This window comes from Sorex fumeus, unplaced genomic scaffold, assembly GCF_029834395.1.
Source record: "Sorex fumeus unplaced genomic scaffold, SorFum_2.1 ptg000007l, whole genome shotgun sequence".
NCBI classification, from domain to species: domain Eukaryota; kingdom Metazoa; phylum Chordata; class Mammalia; order Eulipotyphla; family Soricidae; genus Sorex; species Sorex fumeus.
The window spans coordinates 43,683,179-43,705,101 of NW_026606064.1; the positions used below are offsets into that span (position 1 = coordinate 43,683,179).

The 21,923-nt window shown below is 37.0% G+C and overlaps 1 protein-coding gene across 4 annotated transcripts in view; it reads right to left on the reverse strand.

The window, feature by feature from the left end:
- The window catches only part of AKT3 (AKT serine/threonine kinase 3), a 349,070-nt gene that overhangs the window by 54,905 nt on the left and 272,242 nt on the right, over positions 1–21,923 (reverse strand). For all 4 annotated transcript variants that reach the window (XM_056107283.1, XM_056107291.1, XM_056107275.1 and 1 more), the window contains one exon: positions 1,613–1,735. In XM_056107283.1, the coding sequence (XP_055963258.1) occupies positions 1,613–1,735 (123 nt within the window). The remainder of the gene's footprint in view (positions 1–1,612; positions 1,736–21,923) is intronic.

The following is a 21,923-nucleotide window of genomic DNA, read 5'->3' on the forward strand; positions in this document are numbered from 1 at the left end:
GTCAATCTCAGACAATCTAAACACCATAGGATTATTTGGCATGGCAAACATCAGATTCAAGGAAGCTGAACTCTACCATACACCTGATCATAAAAAGTTTCAGGCGGAACACAATAATAATCTCAAATCCACTTTTGCCCTTTAGTCGATCATCCTTACTCCAGATATTTTGCACCTTAAGGTGATTTTTTTCAAAAATACAGTATTATAAAGTTCCTTATAAAGTTTAATAAATAAAGCTGTTATACAAAGATATATAATGTATTATATAATCATATAAAATACTCCTGAATAACATAGTTCAGTATACTCCTTAAGGAGTAACACCTTGATGTAAGAAAGATCTGTGTTATAACTAGTGATAGGAAGATACTGAGATAATCTAGATAACTAATTAAATAATCATGTAGTCTAAGAATCAACAATGTATGAGCTCCCTGGGATCAAGCCCTAACAACTTACTGAAAAAAAAAAAAAGAAAAGAAAAGAAAAGAAAAGAAAAGAATCGTAAGTGTTAAAAAGGAATGACCTAAGTGGATAACTACAATTTTTATATGGTATACTATGGAGCTATATATTGCAGTTCAGTAAAAGAGAATTCAAAAGAGTCATGTTACTTCTATCTCTACAAATCAAATTACATATTTTAAAAAACTAGCACTTGATAGAGAAATTTTATGCCACCTTTGAATAGAACAAGGTAACTATGTGATTTACTTTTCAAGAAAGTAAGATTTTCACAAAGAATTTGTTGAAAATATGCCTTAGTACAAATTTTCTTAAGTGGTCAATAGAATTAAAAATATGATAAAATTATTACTATCTTTGTGAATTACTCCATGGGTCTGCTAACTATGGCAAATGTATAAAATCTAGCATATTGCCTATCTCTGTAAGCAAAGCTTTGCTGGAACATCACCAGAAACACTCATTATGTATTATCTGAGTTGCATTTACTCTATAATGGTAGGACTAAGGAGTTACAACAAAAATTGCATGGGTAGCAAAACATAAAACATGTAATCTCTGCTCTTTTTAAAAAGTCTAAAATCCCTGAGCTACTCTTCAGGATCATAGAAAAGAACTTAAGAGAAAGTCACTATTGAGATAAAACAAATATACTGCTTTTAAAATAGAAAGAAAAATTAATAAAATTTATATATTTTAAGATGCTCAGGTATTTAAACCTAACAAAAAGTTAGTATCTATAATCAAAATTTTCTAACAAATAACCTTATTTTAATATATTCTCCATACATAAGGATGAGAGGATATAATCACAAAAGCAATTTTAAAAATGTTACTTGTCAAGTTAATTGACATTTAACCATATATTAATATTCTTATAATACAGAAACAAACTATGATATTGGTATATTATATTTTGTGAGAGCAGTCACACATTTTTTTTTCTTAAGAGAATCCTGGACACAAATGAAACACAAACCTACCAGTGAATAAAAAATTTCCTGTCATATGCAGTGAATACATTCGGAGTATTTCCTTTTTTCTCAACTAAATCTGCTTTTCTTCAAACTGTTTAACTTTGTAATTACTTCATGTCTGTCCCTGTAGTCTATGCAAAAACAAATTTTGATTACATTTTTTTTACCTTGAGATCACGATACACAATTTTTCCAGAATGTAGATAGTCCAAGGCAGACACAATTTCTGCACCATAGAAACGTGTGCGGTCCTCAGAGAACACCCGCTCTCTCGACAAATGGAAAAACAGCTGTAGGGTAAACAGCAGGGACAGGATTGTAATAATTACTGATTTAGTGGGGGAAATTAACACAAACATAAAACACCTCTCATCACCATATTGTGATGATAGATAGTGTGTTCTCAGTGGACATGAGCACTCTTAGACAGCAGCTGGCTTATCTTTTCCAGGTTTCCAGAGGGAGACAGGGAGCTGTTAAATCAGCGTTTTAATCAATATACCAATCTTGTTTAAGGCATTCTGCTTGCTACCCATTTAACCTTCAGCTACTAGAGGAAAAAAAATCCACATCATCAGTTTGCATTTCCCCCTCACTATACCTTTTGCTTCAGTCTTTCAAGGATTAGCTATTGAGCTATTATTAAAACTGATTAACACAAGAATAGATATGACTTGATTTCTATATGATTTCAAAGAAGAGACTGTTGATTTGCTAACTGATTTATGTGAACTTGTTACAGTTGTGCCTGCTGAATCACCTTTACATCCCTAGAAGTATTTTCAGTCTCTGAATCTGTTTTCTATGGTAAGCTGTATGGCTTAAAGTTAGGGTGTTGAGTAATATTCAAACTGGACTGAGGAGCTCTCATCATTCTCCATACAGTTCTCGGTATATATTCTACTTTCATGAGTAACTATGACACCAGTCTATTCTCAGATAATCACTTAAACTATAAGCTAATTTATTTCCTAATCATCTGAAACAGTGCTTTCAACCTTTTTACATGTGCAGACTGTTACTAATCTGTGCACTGTGTACCAGACTAGCTGTAAATAACTTCTGGCTGCGCTTTGAAGCCCATGAGCCAATCCTAGGGATACTGAGCAACGCTAGGTGTGACAGTTCAGTGCTGGTGTCTCCTGTTGGAGCCTACCAAGTCTACACCTAATGGTATGCTGGGATCATCAGAGCTATACCAGGTGGTGCTAAAGTGGGGGCATGCATTGAGTGCAGGGGATTGATCTTAAAGCCTCACACATTCGAGGCACGTGCTTCACATTTGAGTTATCTACCTGACCCAGATTATGCTTTTACATTTTATGTCAGTGGAGCAGCTGCTGAAAATCGCTAATCTAAAAGATATAACACTCAACATTTTATAAATACCTATTGTGCCCTCGTATTACAAAGCAGCTAGCTCTTTAGACTTTTTCCACAGGAAGGTGCAATTTCAGGCACAATGAGTGGACTATCGACCTATGTTTACTAATTCAATAATTTAAATCTTCTTAGCAAAGAATCAGAAAACAGCAAAGTGTAATCAGACTGTAAACAGTCTGTACATGCAATAAAGCTATCAAAAGAATTGTAAATTTTCATTAATATGCATTGTTTCAAGTTTAAAAAAATACTCCCTTTCACTGCCAAGAACAATGAAGATAGTAGTGCTAAGCATACTACAGCATGTATTCATGTATGTCTCTGATTAAAGAAATGCATCTTTTATTGCAAAAATCATCAATTCACAATACCTTCACAAGAATTATTAGTATTTCCACACATTTATAAGAAAATAAATTTTGTTATTCATTTACCGAATATAATTTAAGATGAAGAAGGTACCTACAAATTCCTTCTTTCTTTCCCAGTTCCACTGTTTTTTATTGTAAGATCAACTTTAAATATATAAACTCATTGTTTAGTAAAGAGAAGTTGCCAAACAAAAACTAGATCAATATTATAATCAAATAAAATATAGAAATAAAATAAAATACCTGGCTGACAGTCTCTAAATTTTAATGTTTCTATTGTTGAATTTTGTCTTATGTAAATGATACTCATTTGCATTTAAGCTTTGTAACAATGAAAAAACACAATTAAAGCTATGATACACCCTCAAAAAAAAAACCCCACTGATCATAGTAAAGTATCTTTTGGGGGGTTTGTGTGCAGTGCTCAGAGGCTATTCCTAGGGATCTGTGCTCAGGAATGAACTCTGGCAATGTTAGAAGACCATATGCAGTTCAGGGATCAAACCATGGTTGGCTGGATGCGAGACAGGTGCCTTAACTCCTATACTATCTCCCCAGCTCCCCAAAATGTTAAACGTGTCTTGGAACTTACTAAATATAGTATACCATAAATTTAATTTACATAGAAGTTTCTTGGGATATTTTTGATAATTAATTCATTTCATATTAAAGTAAAACAGCATTATGTATTACCCTTCCATGATGACAGAGAGCAGAACGAATCATGGATCACAAGTCAAAGCATTATAAAATTTTTCTGGGTCAAAATAACTGATGAAATGGTATATTCAAAGACATGAAAAGCAGAATCTCCAACCAGAAATTCTCTATTCCTCTAGGTTATCACTCAGATTTGAAAAAGGGATAAAACACTTTAAGATAAGCAATAGCTGAAGGCACTCATTGACACTAAATAAGCTCTGCAAGAAGTATTAACTGGTCTTCTGAAAAAGGGAAGGGGGTGTCACTCAGAATAAGACACAAAATACAAAATGGGAGAGAGTAATAAAAGGAATTTCCAGAATGCACCTGAGACTCATTTGCTTTAGATTTGCAAGGGAAAATAAGCTAAGAACTTCAGATGTAAAAATATAGAAGAAAAATAACAATATGTAGAAAAAATAACAATGGAACTAGATCATCACATCAAAAGTTGACTCAATGGGGCTGGAGCAATAGCACAGCAGGTAGGGCATTTGCCTTGCACGCGTCTGACCCGGGTTCGATTCCCAGCATCTCATATGGTCCCCCAAGCACCGCCAGGAGTAATTCCTGAGTGCAGAGCCAGGAGTAACCCCTGAGCGTTGCTGGGTGTGACCCAAAAAGAAAAAAACAGTTGACTCAAACTGCAAACAGAGAAATTAGGTAAAAATCAAAGAAATAATGTCAGTCTGAAAAATATTCAAAAGTCTCATAGAAAAATGGCAGTAACTTCCTTATGTCAGTATTTCTTTTAAATGTCAATGTATAAAGCTGCCTGATCAAAAGGAACAGAGTGGCTAAATGGAATGGAGAAAAATATCCCACCTACTGCTGCTTCTGAGAGAGACAGAGAGAGAGAGAGAGAGAGAGAGAGAGAGAAGAGAGAGAGAGAGAGAGAGAGACAGAGACAGAGAGACAGAGAGATATGAACTCAACAATAAAAAAGGTCAGAGTAAATGACTGGAAACTAATCATACAAGAAAATGGTATCTGAAAACAGCAAGGAGGACCTAAATTATATCAAACAAAATAGGACTCACACAAAAGAGGTCAGTAAGAGATAGGAATGAATAGTACTGATTAACAGACTCATATATCAATAAGATTAACTCCTTAACAACATATATGCACCAAATGGAAGAGCAGCAAGGTTTTTAACCCAAGGATAATGTAACAGTAGTAGGAGACTTTAGCAACCTATTATCATCATCAAACAGATCAGACAGAAAATCAGTAAGGAAACAACATTTCTAAATGAGAAATTGGAAAACTTGGGACTAACAAATATGCTAAAGATTTCCCACCTCCTCAAAGACAAGTACACACTCTTTTCCTGGACACTTGGAACAGTAATAAAGGATAAACCACATGCTGGGACATAAATGTCCACAGAGGTATAGAAATTGCATTGTCTCTTTGCAGATCACAATGCTATGAAAGTAAAAATTAACCATGAAAGAAAAAATTAAAACATCGGGAGACTAAGAAAAACAAAGATTCCAGGAAACAAATAAGAATGAAGACACAAGCTATTAGAATCTGCAGAAGACAGCAAAGCAGTTCCATGAGAAGTTTGCAGCAATACAGATTCACATTAGGAATAAAGAAAAGGTTGAACTAAATAACCTAACTTCACATTTCAAGAATTAGTAAAAGGAAGACAAATTTAACCCAAAGTGGGAAGGAACTAATGACAATTAGAACAGATTAGTATGGCCATATATAAATCCCTATTCACTGTTGTTGGGATAGTTGTCTAGTTCAGCCTCTGTAGAAACCCAGACGAACTTGATAACAAAATAAAAATCAGAATTACAGTATGAGCCAGCAATTCCACTCCTTGGCATCTACTATAAGGAAAGAAAAATGACAATTTGAAAAGATATATGCACACCTATTTGCAATAATCTAGAATGGAAACAACCCAGGTGTACAATAGCTAATAACTGAGTTAAAAAACCTATTATGTATATGAACAACTGAATGCTATTCAGCAATAAAATATGAAACTCGGCCTTTTCCTACTGTTATGGTAAAAACAGAGGGACAGAAAGGGTGCCAGTTAATCTAGTTAATATAATTGATCATTTTGAATCTTACCTATAGGATCGGGATTAAGGTACTTGTCATAACAAACCCAGTTTAAATCCCTGGCAATACATATGGTCCCTCTGAGTACTGCCAGGAGTCACGTCAAGGGCCATAGCCAGAAATAATCCCTGGCCATGACTAGCTGTAGCCCAAACATTCTCACTCCCTCCTCACCTACCTCTCTCCACCCCCAACCACACTTACATGAAAGATAGACATACAACTAAAATTCCTGTGGGTAAAACCACCAAACACTTACAAAGGAAATATACATCATGTAACTTATTCTTTGACCCTATGCACACATAGGGAGGGAGGGCAGCCTCTCTTTGACCTATTATTACCTATGTCCAAAATCAGCAGTTCTTATCAAGCTGTATGTGGCCAGTGAATCGGGGGAAGAGAAATTCTCACCCAATTCACATGGCCCAAGAATTAAAAATTAAAACAAAACAAAAACAAACACCAAGATGGATAAAGAGCAGCACGCACCAGCAAGGAGAGGCAGACCGTGAAGTTCATTGTTCTCAACATTGGGTCATTGAGAGCACCTGTCTCTAAGGACAGTGAATTCATAGACATTGTCAGACACAGATGAACAAGACCAGTGAGGAAAAGACACAGGCCATCAGGGGACCCCAAATGACCTTCGCTAAGCTGTTCTATAACTTCAGAAACACATGAAGTTTATATGCTAATCTAACACACAATACTTAAGGATCCACTTAGGAGTTAGTTAAGTTTCACAGTTAAATTTTAACTAGCTGCCACATGGAGATGGTTAAGTATCAGGAGTGAAGCTAGCTAGGAGAGGGCCAGCTACAGAATGAAATCTTATATATGTGGAATACAAAGAGAAATAGTAAGGAAATAACCAAAGCCCAAAGGCAATAGAACCTGAGAGCTAGTCCAGAGATCTGAGCTAGAGAAGGGGATAAGCTGAAGTGAGGGAGGGAAGTGGGCATTCTGGTGGAGGGTGTGATATTAGAATGTTGTACCTATAAAACCCTATTAGAAACACTACTCTAAGTCAGTGCTTAAAAGTTAATAAAAATTTTAGAAAGGGAATCAGCAAAAGATAACTAACACAAAGCCTTAGACTCTGACAACAGAACAAAGGTTAGCAACGCCATAGGAGAAAGGAGACTTGAGTATAAGAGTATAAGACTTGAGTATCTATCTTTACCACTAAGAACAGTGGTAAAGATAGATACTTTGGTGTGGTGGAATGGCAGAAACTTTGCATACCAAATGCATCAACAGTAACACTACCGTAAATCATGCTACACCAGTATTTATTAAGTAATTTAATAATTTCAGTCACATTAACCTCTGTAGATTAATAAAGTTTTCTCATAGAATGAAAACTGATACTCTAAATTTGTCTTAGAAGAAAATTTCATCTTTTGCCTGAAAGATATATAACACTCCCAAACTAATATAATACCAGCAGGATTATAGAGCTTTATTTAGATCCTATATGTTTAATTTGTCTCTGAGACTATTTCTATAAAAATACCAACTAGAATTATATGCATAACTGTCCAAACAAACAAACACTGTCCTCCCATTGTTCATCGATTTGCTCGAGCAGGCCCAGTAATGTCTCCATTTTGAGACTTGTTGTTACTGTGTTTGGCATGTTGAATATGAATGTGTCACGGGTAGCTTGCCAGGCTTTGGAGGCGGAAGAATCGAACCCGGCTCGGCTGGGCTGGCTGCGCGCAAGACAATCACCCTACCGCTGTGCTATCGCAAAGGATTCTATTTATTTCTCAATCTTCTGTTCTCTGATGTCTATCACTGCTACATTCTGGAACTTTTAATTAATAACCAAACACCTCTAAATTGTCAAATAAATATTTTAGTCTATATACCTAATTCCTCTTCTGGAGTTCATAATATCATCTAATGATATCTACTCTTAAAATATAATTTATTGGTCTTCATAAAGCAACTTTATTTCCTACTTAACTATTAATATTCCTTCTAATTTCTACCTTCGCTTTGAACTAACTTTCTAATTAGTGAGCATACACTATTTTTTTTTTTTGCAAAACACCAAATCTATATTTACATCCATGTAAAAATAACTTTAAGATGAAATATATCATAAATGAAACAAGTAATGTCTACTGTTTGACAACTTAAGTATTGACAATTAACATAAATCAAACTGGAATAAAATAAATAAATAAAAGTCCAACGGATTGTACCACTATTGTACTGTTTATTGTCTCAGAAAAAATATAAAAACCAATAATATCCCAATAATTAATATTGACAGACAAAATAAAAAATACTGTGACCTCCTATTGTCTAGTTCTTGCTCTCAGAGAACCTGGCAAGCTACCGAGTATCTTGCCTGCATATATGCCTAACTGGGAACACCTGTAAACGTGATTAGAGGCTGCCCCAAAAGCTTCCATCCCTCTTGGAGAGCCCGGCAAGCTACCGAGAGTATCCTGCTCGCACGGCAGAGCCTGGCAAGCTACCCGTGGCATACTCGATATGCCAAAAACAGTAACAATAACACCCCCGACCCTGAAAGAGCCCCCAATATGCCATTAGGCTACACTAGCACGTGACAGGGACGAATGGAGACTTACTGGTGCCCGTTCGAGCAAATCAATGAACAACAGGGTGATAGTGATAATGATAGTGATAGACAAAAAAAAACATTGTTTTTAGAGTACAAAAAAAAAGTTTTTAAAAAAGATACTTTTCTGGATTCAGAAAGCATCAGTTATTTTAACTGTAATGGACATGAAAAATGAAAGAGAGGGAATATAGTGATGACTAACACATAAGCCCCCAAATTAACTAATTCAGTCCAACAAAGGAGATACACGTCAAGATAAAAATGACACAGAAATCTGTAATCAATCTTATAATTCTGATATTTAGTATACTTTAGCAATAGCACAGTGGGTAAGGTGTTTGCCTTACACACGGCCCACCCAGGTTTGATTTCTCCGTCCCTCTTGGAGAGCCTGGCAAGGTACCGAAGAGTATCCTGCCCTCATGGCAAAGCCTAGCAAACTACCAGTGATGTATTTGATATGTCAAAAACAGTAACAAGTATCACAATAGAGACATTACTGGTGCCCGCTTGAGCAAATCGATGAACAATGGGAGGACAATGCTACAGTATATTTTAGAGGTAAAGAATGATGAATTTTTTTATTACAATAATCTAAAGGTCTGCAAAATCATGTGGTTTGGTCCTGTTACTGGACTGAACAGACATATTTCTCATTGGCTTCTCACAGCCTATGTGCCTATATTGTACAGCCTGTGAATGATGCTATAAATATTCAAATGGCCTTGGAAGAAAAAAGTAACCCACTCCTGATTAAGGAGAGTGAGTAGAACAATATGGCTTTGAGACTTATTTTATATATAACGGAAAATCAAAACTTTGGAGTTAAAAATAACTAGCATAGTTTAAAAAAACTCCTGGAAATCAATTTAAAATGATTTAATGGACATGACAATCAATTTAAAAGCTTTGAGATTGGGGGCTGAAGTGATAGTACAGTGGGTAGGGCACTTGCCTTGCATGCATCCACCTAGGTTTGATCCCCACCATCGCATATGGTCCTCCAAGCACCATCAGGAGTAATTCCTGAGTGTAGAGCCAGAACTACACCCTGAACACTGTGGGGTGTGGCCACCAAACAAACAAACAAAAACACCCACATAAACAAAAAACTCAGATACTACAATCAGGTAGACAAAGTACAATAAAAAGCTATTAGGTAAACTATTTAATACAGCCATTGCAAAAATGACAAACACAATGAGAAGAAATGGCACCAGTCCCTCTGGGTATCATTATCATCTGATCACAGCAACCAGATACATAAATGTTTTCCAAAAACAGAATAGTTATAAAAACAGCAAATTTTAAAAGTTTGACAATAATATTATGCTTGGTAATGATATTAGACACTACAAATGATCTGGATAGGAGTCTCTGAAGAACCTCAAAGAGAATAACTACTAGTAACAGACTTTTCAAGAATTTAAGTATTCCGGACAGAAGAGAGACAATGTTGAGATTTCCCTACGGAAAGCTGAGCAGCGGTTTTTGACAAAAGCAATGAAGAAAGGAATTCCTCTATGGTGAGGGAATAGCAATGGATTATATTTGACCTGTTAACATTTAAGTAAATACTTGAAAATAACTCTGAACTAAGAACCAAGGTTATATAGACAAACACAGAAGTCATTTGTAAAAGGATGTAATTCTAAGTACAAAAGAAAGTAATATATGAAAAATGAAAAAAAAACCCAAGATTTTTGGAAAATAAATAGTGTTTATCTGAATTAGGCTATTTGAGAACTTTCAGGGATAGGATGCTTTGACTATGTGGGCAGAATTGCAATATGAAGAAAAAAAAGGTATATACTTCTTTCAGTGAAACTTAGTAAGATGAGCAAGATAATACTGAAACCAAAGCTTTTTGCTGCAACATATAAAGCAATCCTTCCAGGAAAACTTCAGGAAGATTCAGAAAGTATCTGAGTGACACTATAATTATTCAATCTGGAATAGGCACATAAATGAAAAGATAGGTAAAATGACACAAGTATTTAACATATAGTATAAAGTTGATGATGACAATATGATGAAGTATACAGGGAAATTATTAATAAATGTTGACTCAACAGTTACTATCTTTGGAGTAAGCAAAATTTCACTTTAGCTTTACATAACCAAATAAATGCTGGATATAATGAATAATTAAACATAAAATATAAGATTTGGGGGAGGAGGTTTGGGACACACCTGGCTGTGACCAGACCTAACAGTTTTGCTCTACTCCTCACATGAGGTGTCGAAGATAGAACTGGTATTGGCCCCAGTCAAAACAAGCAACATAACCAATGTAGTAACTCTTCAGAAAGAAAAAAACCAAAACACAAAAACAAAAACCAAACCTTAGAAAATTGAATCAAATCAATAGTCGTGTTAGAAAAAAGGACTTTCTAAGCAGAAAACAAATCATAAATGAAAATTTGATAAAATGCATATTTATGCAAAATATGGTAAGAATGCATAAAAGCAAAATACAAAAGATCAAAAATATTTGAAGCTGAATAAATATGACAAATATTTCGTCGGTAAAGAAACAAACAGCACCCAGTCCAGACAAGGTAAGACCTGAACACCTGAAGAACCTGCCGTCAGTACTCATCAATACACTGGCTCGGCTCTTCACTCGCTACCTGTCTGAATGCAAGGTTCCGTCCCAATGGAAAACCAGCAGGACCGTACTACTGTTCAAGAAGGGAGACATCCATGACATTGGCAACTATCGCCCGATCTGCCTATTGTCTGTCATCTACAAGTTGTTCACTCGAGTCATCCTAAATAGGATTGGCAGAACACTAGATGAAGGACAACCATGCGAGCAAGCAGGGTTCCGCAAAGGATTCAGCACCATCGACCATATCCACACGATAACCAAGCTCATTGAGGTTTCTCGGGAGTTCAAGATGCCACTCTGTTTAACTTTCATTGATTTAAAGAAGGCCTTTGATTCTGTTGAGAGGGAAGCGGTCATTGAAGCCCTAGCCAATCAGGGCATTCAAGCCCAATACATCAGGATCCTCCGTGAGCCGTATTGCGGATTCACTACCAGGATCTCACCATTCTACAAAGAAGTGATCGTTGATGTCAAGAGAGGGGTGCGGCAGGGTGATACCATTTCACCGAAAGTCTTCAGTGCCACCCTCGAGAACATCATGCGACGACTGGAATGGGAAGGAATGGGAGTGAAGATAGATGGTCGGCAACTACACCACCTCCGCTTTGCTGATGACATTGTTTTAATAACACCAAACATCAGCCAAGCGGCACAAATGCTGGCCGACTTTGACCGTGAGTGTGGAAAGGTAGGACTACAGCTGAATCTTACGAAGACAATGTTTATGAGAAACAGCCTCGTTCCTGAAGCCCCATTCGCTCTCAACGGAACGACCATCTCCGAATGCAACAGCTATGTGTACCTAGGTCGAGAGGTCAACATGACAAATGACCTGGTACCCGAGCTGCACAGGAGGAAGAGAGCGGCTTGGAACGCCTTCAAGAACGTCGAAGAAATAGCAAAGAGGATGAAGAACCTCCGGCTCCGGGCACATCTCTTTGATTCCACTGTTCTTCCTGCATTAACATATGCCTCAGAGACCTGGGCCCTATGCAAACAAGATGAGAACGCTATTCAGGTCTCCCAAAGAAGAATAGAAAGAGCTATGCTTGGAATATCACGTTTCACTCAAATGAGAGAAAGAATCCGGAGTTCTGACATCCGTCGACGATCAAGGATCAGGGACGCTGTCTCATTTGCCAAGGTGTCGAAAATCAGATGGGCTGGTCATGTAATGAGATTTTTAAGACGACCGTTGGACTAGAGCTGTTACTGACTGGATTCCACGGGATGTCAAAAGACCGCGTGGCCGCCCACCTACCAGATGGTCAGACTTCTTCGTCAAGATTATGAACGATCGGTTTGAGGCCCTTCATGTTCCCGGAGCGAAGAGATACCATTGGGTACACTAGCACGCGACAGGGACTGGCGCCCGCTCGAGCAAATCGACGACTAATGGGAAGTTAAGTGATTAAGTGATTTAAGTGATATGTTGTAATAAAAGTATATGAAGTAATCAAAAAACACAAAGGAGGGGGGAAAGACAGAAAATTAAAATATGAGCTTTATAAATGATAAAAAATAAAAATATAGAAAATAATTTAAAAAACAGGAGGAAAAGAATAAAAAAAATTAAAATGAGATTTACAAGTTAAAAGAGCATTTGAAAACATGCTCCTTTATAATAATCAATGCAGCAGAGAGTAAAACAAATAAAGCACTTTAACATGTCAAGCACTATCAATGAAGTCAATCAAAGTGTAGTGAGATAAGTATCTTGTTTAAACAAAGACATCTGATATATAAACAAATACAGTGGTAGCTGATTCCAAGATATACTGTAAAGTACAATAGTTGTTCTTTTAGGGATTTCCTTTTTTAAAAGAAAATTGAACATTTTTAAAGGAAATGCTACTCAAAGATATTTTCTGCAGCAGTACATTTAATCATAAAAAAATAAAATTCTCTGATCATGTTGAAACATAAAATTAGAATTTCATTTAGTGTTCTGTATCACTGTATCACTGTTTTCCTGTTCATCAATTTACTCGAGCAGGCACCAATAATATCTCCATTCGTCCCAGCCCTGAGATTTTAGCAGCCTCTTTTTCAAGAGCCCGGCCTCTCAGAGAGCCCAGAAAGCTACCAAGAGTATCCCGCCTACATGGCAGAGCTTGGTAAGCTACCCGTGGTGTATTTAATATGATAAAAACAGTAATAATAACAGGTCTCATTTAATATTAAAAATTAAAATTAAAATTTTAATATAGCATATTAAAAATTAAAATTAAAATTTTAATATAGCACCACAAAATAATTTTATTTTTATTTATTTTTTTGGGTCACACCCGGAATTGCACAGGGGTTACTCCTTGCTCATGCACTTAGGAATTACTCCTGGTGGTGCTTGGGGGGAACATATGGGATGCTGGGAATCAAACTTGGATCGGCTGTGTGCAAGGAAAACGCCATACCCACTGTGCTATCACTCCAGCCCCCCACAAATAATTTTAAATGTAATAAATATTAGTTAAAAGTTATTGGCTTTATTAATGATTTTAATTTATTTGCATAGATTTAAATCATATAGTAATCATAACAAATTAGATTTTACTGATTTATTATCTGACAATTTTGTTTGTTATTCCTTTAAGCTTTGTTGGTGCAAGCAACATGAAATGAATTTGTTACGTGCTTGCCAAGGGGAATGTGCCTGCCTGTTAACAATGTTACTGGGCCTACTCGAGCAAAATTGATGAACAACGAGAGGACAGTGACAGTGAGAGTGAATAATTATTAAATATAAAAAGGACCTAAAACCAAGAGGAAAATCAGTCAGTAGACACAGGCCTTAAAAATGCTTGATGGAGGCAAATATAATTAATGGATATATGGATCGCCCGGCTGAAAATTCTGGGACATATTCAAGAGTGGGGTGGGCTGAGTTTCCATTCCTGCTAAAGCTCCAGCAACCACACCCACAACCCAAAGCTGAGCTGCTGCTATACCAACAGCTTACTTTATCATGAATAATCTCTGCAGAGACACCAAACTGCAAAAAATTCCTGGTACACATGGTTTTTAGGCTATGAACTTCTGGGGTTTTCTCGGAGTGGGGTGAAGGCATTCTCCCTCACCCAAATACTTCAGGTAGCCTGGAAGCCACGCCCACTTCCACAGCTGCCACCATATTAACTGGTGGCCCAGTTACAGAGTTTCTAAAATTCTGGATCTAGCAGCCACATATGCAACTGTGTGATACCTCCAAATTCCACAATACTGACATTCCAGTATCACTATCACTATCATCCCATTGTTCATCGATTTACTCAAGTGGGCACCAGTAAGTCTCCATTGAGAGACTTGTTACTGTGTTTGGCATATTGAATACGCCAAGGGGGAGTTTGCTAAGCTCTGCCATGCGGGCAGGATATTCTCGGTAGCCTGCCATCCTGCTGGGTTCTCTGAGAGTGAGAACTAGACAATAAGAGGTCAGTTTGTTGGTTGCTTCCGGGAGCTTGGTTCTACAGTCTCTGGATTCTGGCCGCAGACGGGATCACACTGGCTGGGGAAAGCTGGTGGGTGTAACTGCCCTACCACTGGACATTCCAGTATAAGCACACTAAATTAGATGGGAAAGTTAACAGGAGGTTCATTAAACTCAAACAAAAACAGTAACACAGAAGGCTCAGCTAGCAACAAACAGCTTAGTTAACATTAAAGACTTAAAAATCTCATGGCGAGATAGAATAATTTTCACAAATTTTCTTTTACTGAAGTATTTTTTATAATTCCATTAGTCATTCAATTACAACAAGCAATATAAAATAAATTATTGTGCACCTGCTAAGGGGACAGGGTTGGGGAGGGGTGCTTGGAAAAATGGGAGGGAAAGTCACTCGTGGTGGGATTTTTGTTGGAACTCTGAAAGCCCCAAACAACTGAATTACAAATGACTTTGTAAACCAGTGTTTGAAAAAATTAATAAATAAATAAAAAGATTAAGTTATGGGGTTGGGATGAAAGCTCAAAGGGACAGTACTCATGCTATGCATGCAAGAACCTTGAGTTTGATCCCCAGCACCACATGATCTCCCAAGCAACGAGCTGGGACTAGTATCTCCTGAGCATCACTGCGTGTAGCTCAAAAATCAAAATCAAACTAAACAAAAAGTAACAATGGTGGATGGTGGAATAAATAATAGCTTTAAAACTATGTGAACTTCTGAGCTAGAGAGAGAGTACAACAGGTTAGGGGCTTGCAAAGCATTTGGTCAAACTGGCTTTGATCTCTAACACTACATATGGTGCCACAAGCACCACCATAATAATTCCTGAGTGCACAGCCAAGATCACTCTGAGCATTGTTAGATGTGACCAAAACAGCAACAACAAAAGGGGACCTCCCCTCCCAAATCACAACCCCACACATAAACACAAAACTAGATACCCTGCCCTCTCCCCCAAAAGCCTATAGAACAGAGAGGATAGAAGGGAAATAGAAATCAATGATACTTCTAGAGATAAAACACACAGTATCTAAAATTTAAAATTTACTTAAGTATTTAAAATTAAAAGTTCATTAACTGGAATTAACAGATTCCTCCTATAAGGAAAAACATGTTTTTCAAAGAACATGAAATCATTGTCAAAGATATGCCATTTGGAAAAAAACAACATGTCAGGGTGACATGTTGGTCAGTATCAAAGAGGCTAACATAGGCATAACAATTCCTGAAAGGTTAAAAAAATTGCAACATAATATATAATTTTTTGGAAATTTAAGATTAAAAAGAACAAAGAGATACCAATGAACCTCAAGGAGGTGAAAAGTCACAAATATGCATGAACACAGAGAAAGTAAGTCAGAATACATTTCAAATTGTTCAAAAAGAGTGCTAAATAAATTGCTTAAAATATTAAGAGGAAAATTACATACAGAGAAATATGAGAAATACCCTCAGGAAAATTACATATAGAGAAATATGAGAATACCCTCAGTCTTCTCAGACTATATAAACAAGAGGACAATGAAACAGTATTTCCAAATTGTTAAGTAGAAAAACAAAATTTTTTTGTTTGTAATTCTACATCTAGAGGGAAGATGCATACAATATCATTGCTTTGCATAAAATATTTTGCTTGACTATGATTAGCAGATTTACATTCCCCTTTCCCTCCAACTAGAAAAGCACATAACTCCATACCATACACCAGAGGGCTGATACCCAAAATACATAGAGCAGTCTCTAAAGTGTACCACAAAAGGTTAAATGATCCCATTTTCAAAAAATTAGAAAAGATGGAACTTCCTCAAAGATGATATAAAGAGAGCCAACAGGCATATAGGAAAGTATGCATTACAAATGATTATCAGGGAAACGCAAATCAAAGCAACAATGAGGTATCACATCACACCAGTGAGACTGGTCTCTATCAGTCCACAAAGTGCTGGCAGGGATGTGATGAAAATTGAACTCTCATTCATTGCTGATTAAACAGCTGCCTGCTTCAGTCTCTTTGAAAACAGTCTGAAAACATCTTTTAAAATTATGAATAGAACTTTCATATATTCTATTCTTGGGTATTTAATTCAAGAATAGAAACACATTAATCCAAAAGGGCATATACACACCACATACAATGCAGCATTACTTACAGTTGGCAAGATCTGGAAACAATACAGTAACATATAAGTGGCTAAAGAAATTGTCGTACACAGTGGAATACTACTTAGATATGAGAAAAGATGAAATTTTGCAGATCGTTGCAATTTGCATGGAATTGGAGGGTGTCATGCGAAGTGAAGTGAGTCAGAAAGTAAAAGTTAATATATCTTGCTCATATAAGGCAATCCCAATGGAAACAAATTCAGACACATGATCAAAAGATATAGAAATTGAGATTATGTGAGTAGGGGAAGGGACATGGGACAATGATGGAGGGATCTTGACACATCAGTGGGGGCACTGGTACAGAAGCACTGCAAGCATAAAACAACAATTTCAATACTAGTGTACTGATATCTCAATAAAAAGAGTAAAATATTAAAAAGTGGTAATCACTACAAATTTTATATAACTACATTCCTAATTACTGTCCTCTCAATAAGGTAAGGTAAAGGTAAAGGCCCTCCCGTTGATCGTCGATTTGCTCGAGCGGGCCCAGTAACATCTCCATTGGAGACTTTGTTGTTACTGTGTTTGGCATATCGAATACTCTCGGTAGCTTGCCGGGCTCTCCGAGAGGGGCGGAGGAATCGAACTCGGGTCGGCCATGTTGGCCGCTTGTAAGTCGAACGCCCTACCGCTGTGCTATCGCTCCAGCCTGTCCTCTCAATACCAATTTATAATAAGATCTTTGCTTTGGTAAAATTCTTTGGAATTGACATATTTGTTATAGTATTTTAGCATTCACATCAATGTTTAAAACAATTGGTATTTGAATAATTAGTTTTACATTTAAAAAAAGAATACAGAGTTTAGGGGCTAGGAAAATAATTCCAAGTGGTGGATTGCCAGGAGCTGCTGAGTTTTATCCTAGAAACCAGATTTATTTTGCCTGGCCCAATCACCTCACTCAGAACTGTGCTGATGACTAAGCACCTAACCATCCAGCTAGTACCACCAGGACAGGCACTGATAGAAGTGCTCACCATCACATTCCCAGCCCCATTCCCAGCACCACTTGTGGGAGGCTCCTATAAAAAATGAGTTAGAAATTGGAGGGGTAATTATAATCCATAAAGCAAAGAACCATAGAGAAGAGGGTTTTCAAAGGACTTTCTATTCAGTCTATGCATTAGTGCGCACATGTGTTCCCACCCCCTCTCCCAACCATAGCCGAAGGAAGGATCATTGATCAAAATCAGGTAAACAAATACATGTTCACATAGAGTCTAAAACACTTTCTGTCCTCTTGTGAATGGAAAGACATGTTAAGATTTTTAAGAAAAGTGGCATCCTGCACTATTCTTGTGATTACTGCCTCTGTAGTACAGCAATACTTATGTTTAAGCAAAAGTTAAACTCAAAACCAACTGGTTTTTGATAAAGGTGTGAAAATTATTCAGTGGGGCAAAGAGTATTCTTCACAATAAAGAGTTGTAATAACTGGGAATCAATATGGGGGAAATCTCAATCCTCACAGCATCCAAGAATATGACTTTAAGATCACAGACTTAAATTATGAGATACTATTTAAAAGCTTAAGAAGAAAATATTTATCACCCAGAATGACAAAAAAATTTTAGTGTAAAGATTAATAAGTTATATTTCAAAGGGCTGGAGTGATAGCATAGTGGTAGGGCATTTGCCTTGCACGCAGTTGGCTTGGCTGAGCCAGGTTTGATTCCTCCCCCCACTCTCCGAGAGCCCAGCAAGCTACCCAGAGTATTTCGCCTGCAGGGCAAAGCCTGGCAAGCTACCCGTGACACATTCAATATGCCAAATACAGAGCAACAAGTCTCACAATGGAGATGGTACTGGGCCTGCTTGATCAAATTGGTGAACAACGGGAGGACTGTGCTACAGTGCAGTGCTATATTTCAAAATTAGAAACTCTTATTGCAAGAAATATTGTCACTATCACTGTCACTGTCCTCCCGTTGTTCATCGATTTGCTCTAGCGGGCCCAGTAATGTCTCCATTTTGAGACTTGTTGTTACTGTGTTTGGCAAAATGAATACGTCATGGGTAGCTTGCCAAGCTTTGCCGTGGGGGGTAGATACTCTAGGTAGCTTGCCGGGCTCTCTGAAAGGGGTAGAGGAATCGAACCCAGCTCGGCTGGGCTGGCTGCGTGCAAGGCAAATGCCCTAGCACTGTGCTATTGCTCCAGCTCAAGAAATATTGAGGAAATAAAAAGGAAAAATACAATCTGAGGGAAAAATACACATACTGGAAAAACTATTTTTAACCAAAATGTATTAATAATTCTTATAACGCAATATTAAGATATCTGTATAAATAAAAATGCAAGTATAATCCACTTACCCAAATTTGAGAAGAAATAAATAAAATCTTTCACGTTAAAAACAGATCACCTAGATTTGGCTGGGTGTGAATACAGCAGGGCGCCACTAACAGCTATGGAAGATACTGGAAATATCTTTATTACAATAAGGATTACAGATGATTTTCAAAAGCCAGATAACTATATAATTCAAGTGAGCATGTCCTACTATATGTAGATTCTACCTAAAATAATTAAAAAGCAATATGAATATTAAAAAAGAGCAATAATTTAATAAATTGTGTTCTGCCTACAAAACTATAAATCCACTTAAAAATAGAAAATATTGTGCCACAGTGATAGTACAAGGAGTAAGGGGATGCCTTGTACATGACTGACCCCAGTTCTGTTCCTGGCATCCCATAAGGTTCCAGGAGCACCACCAAGAGTAATTCATGAGTGCTTAGCCAAGAGTAACCCCTGAGCATTGCCAAGTGTGGTCCAAAAGCACTTAAAAAAAAGGAAAACATTTGTCTAGCACAAAGAAAAAATATATCAACATGGAAATAATCATAACTGACATATAAGATAGTTTTTGTTTTGTTTTCTGAAGTTTGGAGAAAAAAAACCCCACTGATTCATAAGAGAGGCATGCTCTACCATGCTCTACAACTTGTGGCCAGACTCTATCATGAGCCACAACCCTAGCTATTAAGATTTGTTCACCAGAACACTGTGTTCTTCTTAAATTCAGAGAAAATCTGTTTAGTTCATTTCATATATGACATACATAACATTCTGACTAGCTAGTGGCAGTCAATAAATTTCTTAATTGAACTGAAAGAAAATTTCCTCTTTTCAATAGTCCCTGCAAAGAACATTACCAAATATTAATTTTATAACTGGAAATAATTACATAAAGGTTTTAAATAATTTTAATATTATCATTGTCACAAATTTAATGCTAATGATTTGTTTTCCTGACCAAGGTGTAGGGATAACTATACAAGTACTCTACAAATTTGCCTCCCTGTTGGGTAACATTGCTTTGTCCTTCAAGAAGCTTAGGTTTATCTGGTTACACCCATCAATCTGGTTACACCCATCACAGTGCTCCTGAAACACTTCCACTTCCATTGTGTTTACATGTAAACATGTAAACAGTCTTCCCTATGATCTCCTTCCCACCCAGTTAATCAGCTTTCCCCCTAATCAGTCTTTGTTAATTTGTAAGATCAGTTTCCCAGAAATCTATGATTTTCTATGTATGAGTGAAATATTGCCTTTCTCCTCTCCTTACGCCTTATGAACAGTTTACCTTAAAGTAATATCCTTTTTGTATAGATACAGGAAGACCATTAACATTATGCTTTGTAACTTAGGATTTGATTGGCCTTGAATATTATTCACTCCTGGGCATCTGCTTTCTCGACTTAAGCCTCAGTTGCCCTTAGTTCCTAACACCCCAAAAGCAGGGTCCCGACGAGGGACTGAATGGACCCAGGGCAAGCGGTGAGCTACCCTGGCAGCGAAATGGGCAAGGCCAAAGTGCCACGATTCTTAACTATAAATTAAGAGTTTGATCATGGACAAATGCTGTCATGATCCAAAGGTAACGACAAGACTAGGATCCTGCTAGGGGTGGAAAAGACTATCTGGCCTAAGCACCGTAATCTGAGATCGAGATGGCCCTAGGAGAGCAATTCTATAAGTTTAAGATATTTCTTACTGTATCCATACAAAATGATTTATATTATATTCTTATATGCTTGTTGGACAAGAAGAGGAGAGGCACGCCCATGGGATTATGCTCTAGGGTAGGTCTTCCTGCTGAGGAAGCATCTGTCCTAGGAGCAGTCTTCCCTGAGGCTAAGATTTCTACCCCTGTTGATCTCTACCCCTATTGATTGTGACCCACCTATGTAATTGTTTTCCCCAATTCCTCTTGGAGAGAGATATAAGGAGAGGGTAGATTGGGCAAGGGGGCAGAGACGAGGAGAGACAGAGAGACAGGAGCAGAGACAGATGAGGAGAGAATCAGAATAAACTACGACTAATACCAACCAGCCTGGCCCTCGTTCCTTCCTCTGCCTGACCATCGCCATCAACCTCTCTGGGGTGGGAGAAGGGTGAGACTACCGAATGCGGGCGGTGGGAGAGATAGAGCCACCGCCGCTGTGGGTGCCGAGCCACCCTTGTGTGAGTTTACACACCTCCCTACCACCATGTCCAATTAATATAAACACATTAATATAGCACACACTATATATTCTCTACTTAGACACTCTACATATGAATATGCATAGAAAAGAATAAAGCTAAATTCAAAATTACTTTTCATCAATTTTTAAAGAAAGGCTTAAAGTTTTGAAGGATTAGTTTTTGATGGCAGAAAAACAATCATGGAGGTAATTGAATAGCTCTTGTTTTGTTCAAAAGAACAAAATCATGCAATATGAAGCAACACGAGTGGAACTAGAAGATATATTGCTCAGTGAATTCAATCAGAAAGAAAGGATAGGTACAGAATAATCTCATTATATGTGGTAATTAGAGATATACAGAAAGATATTAAAGAAACAATTATTAATAGCATTGTAAACTACAGAATCTCAATGAAAACAAAAACAAAGAGGACGAGTCATTTACTGCTCATATAAAGATTATGTCTTTAGGAATTTAAGTTCCTTTGAGCAGAGAATAAGTTTGTGCATGTACAGGTATTTAACCTTATTGTATAAAATGTAACACTGTAAATTAATCAGCAGAATGTATTAAATAGGCAAGTTTATTTTTTATTATAAAGTCAGAATGCCTATTTTCAA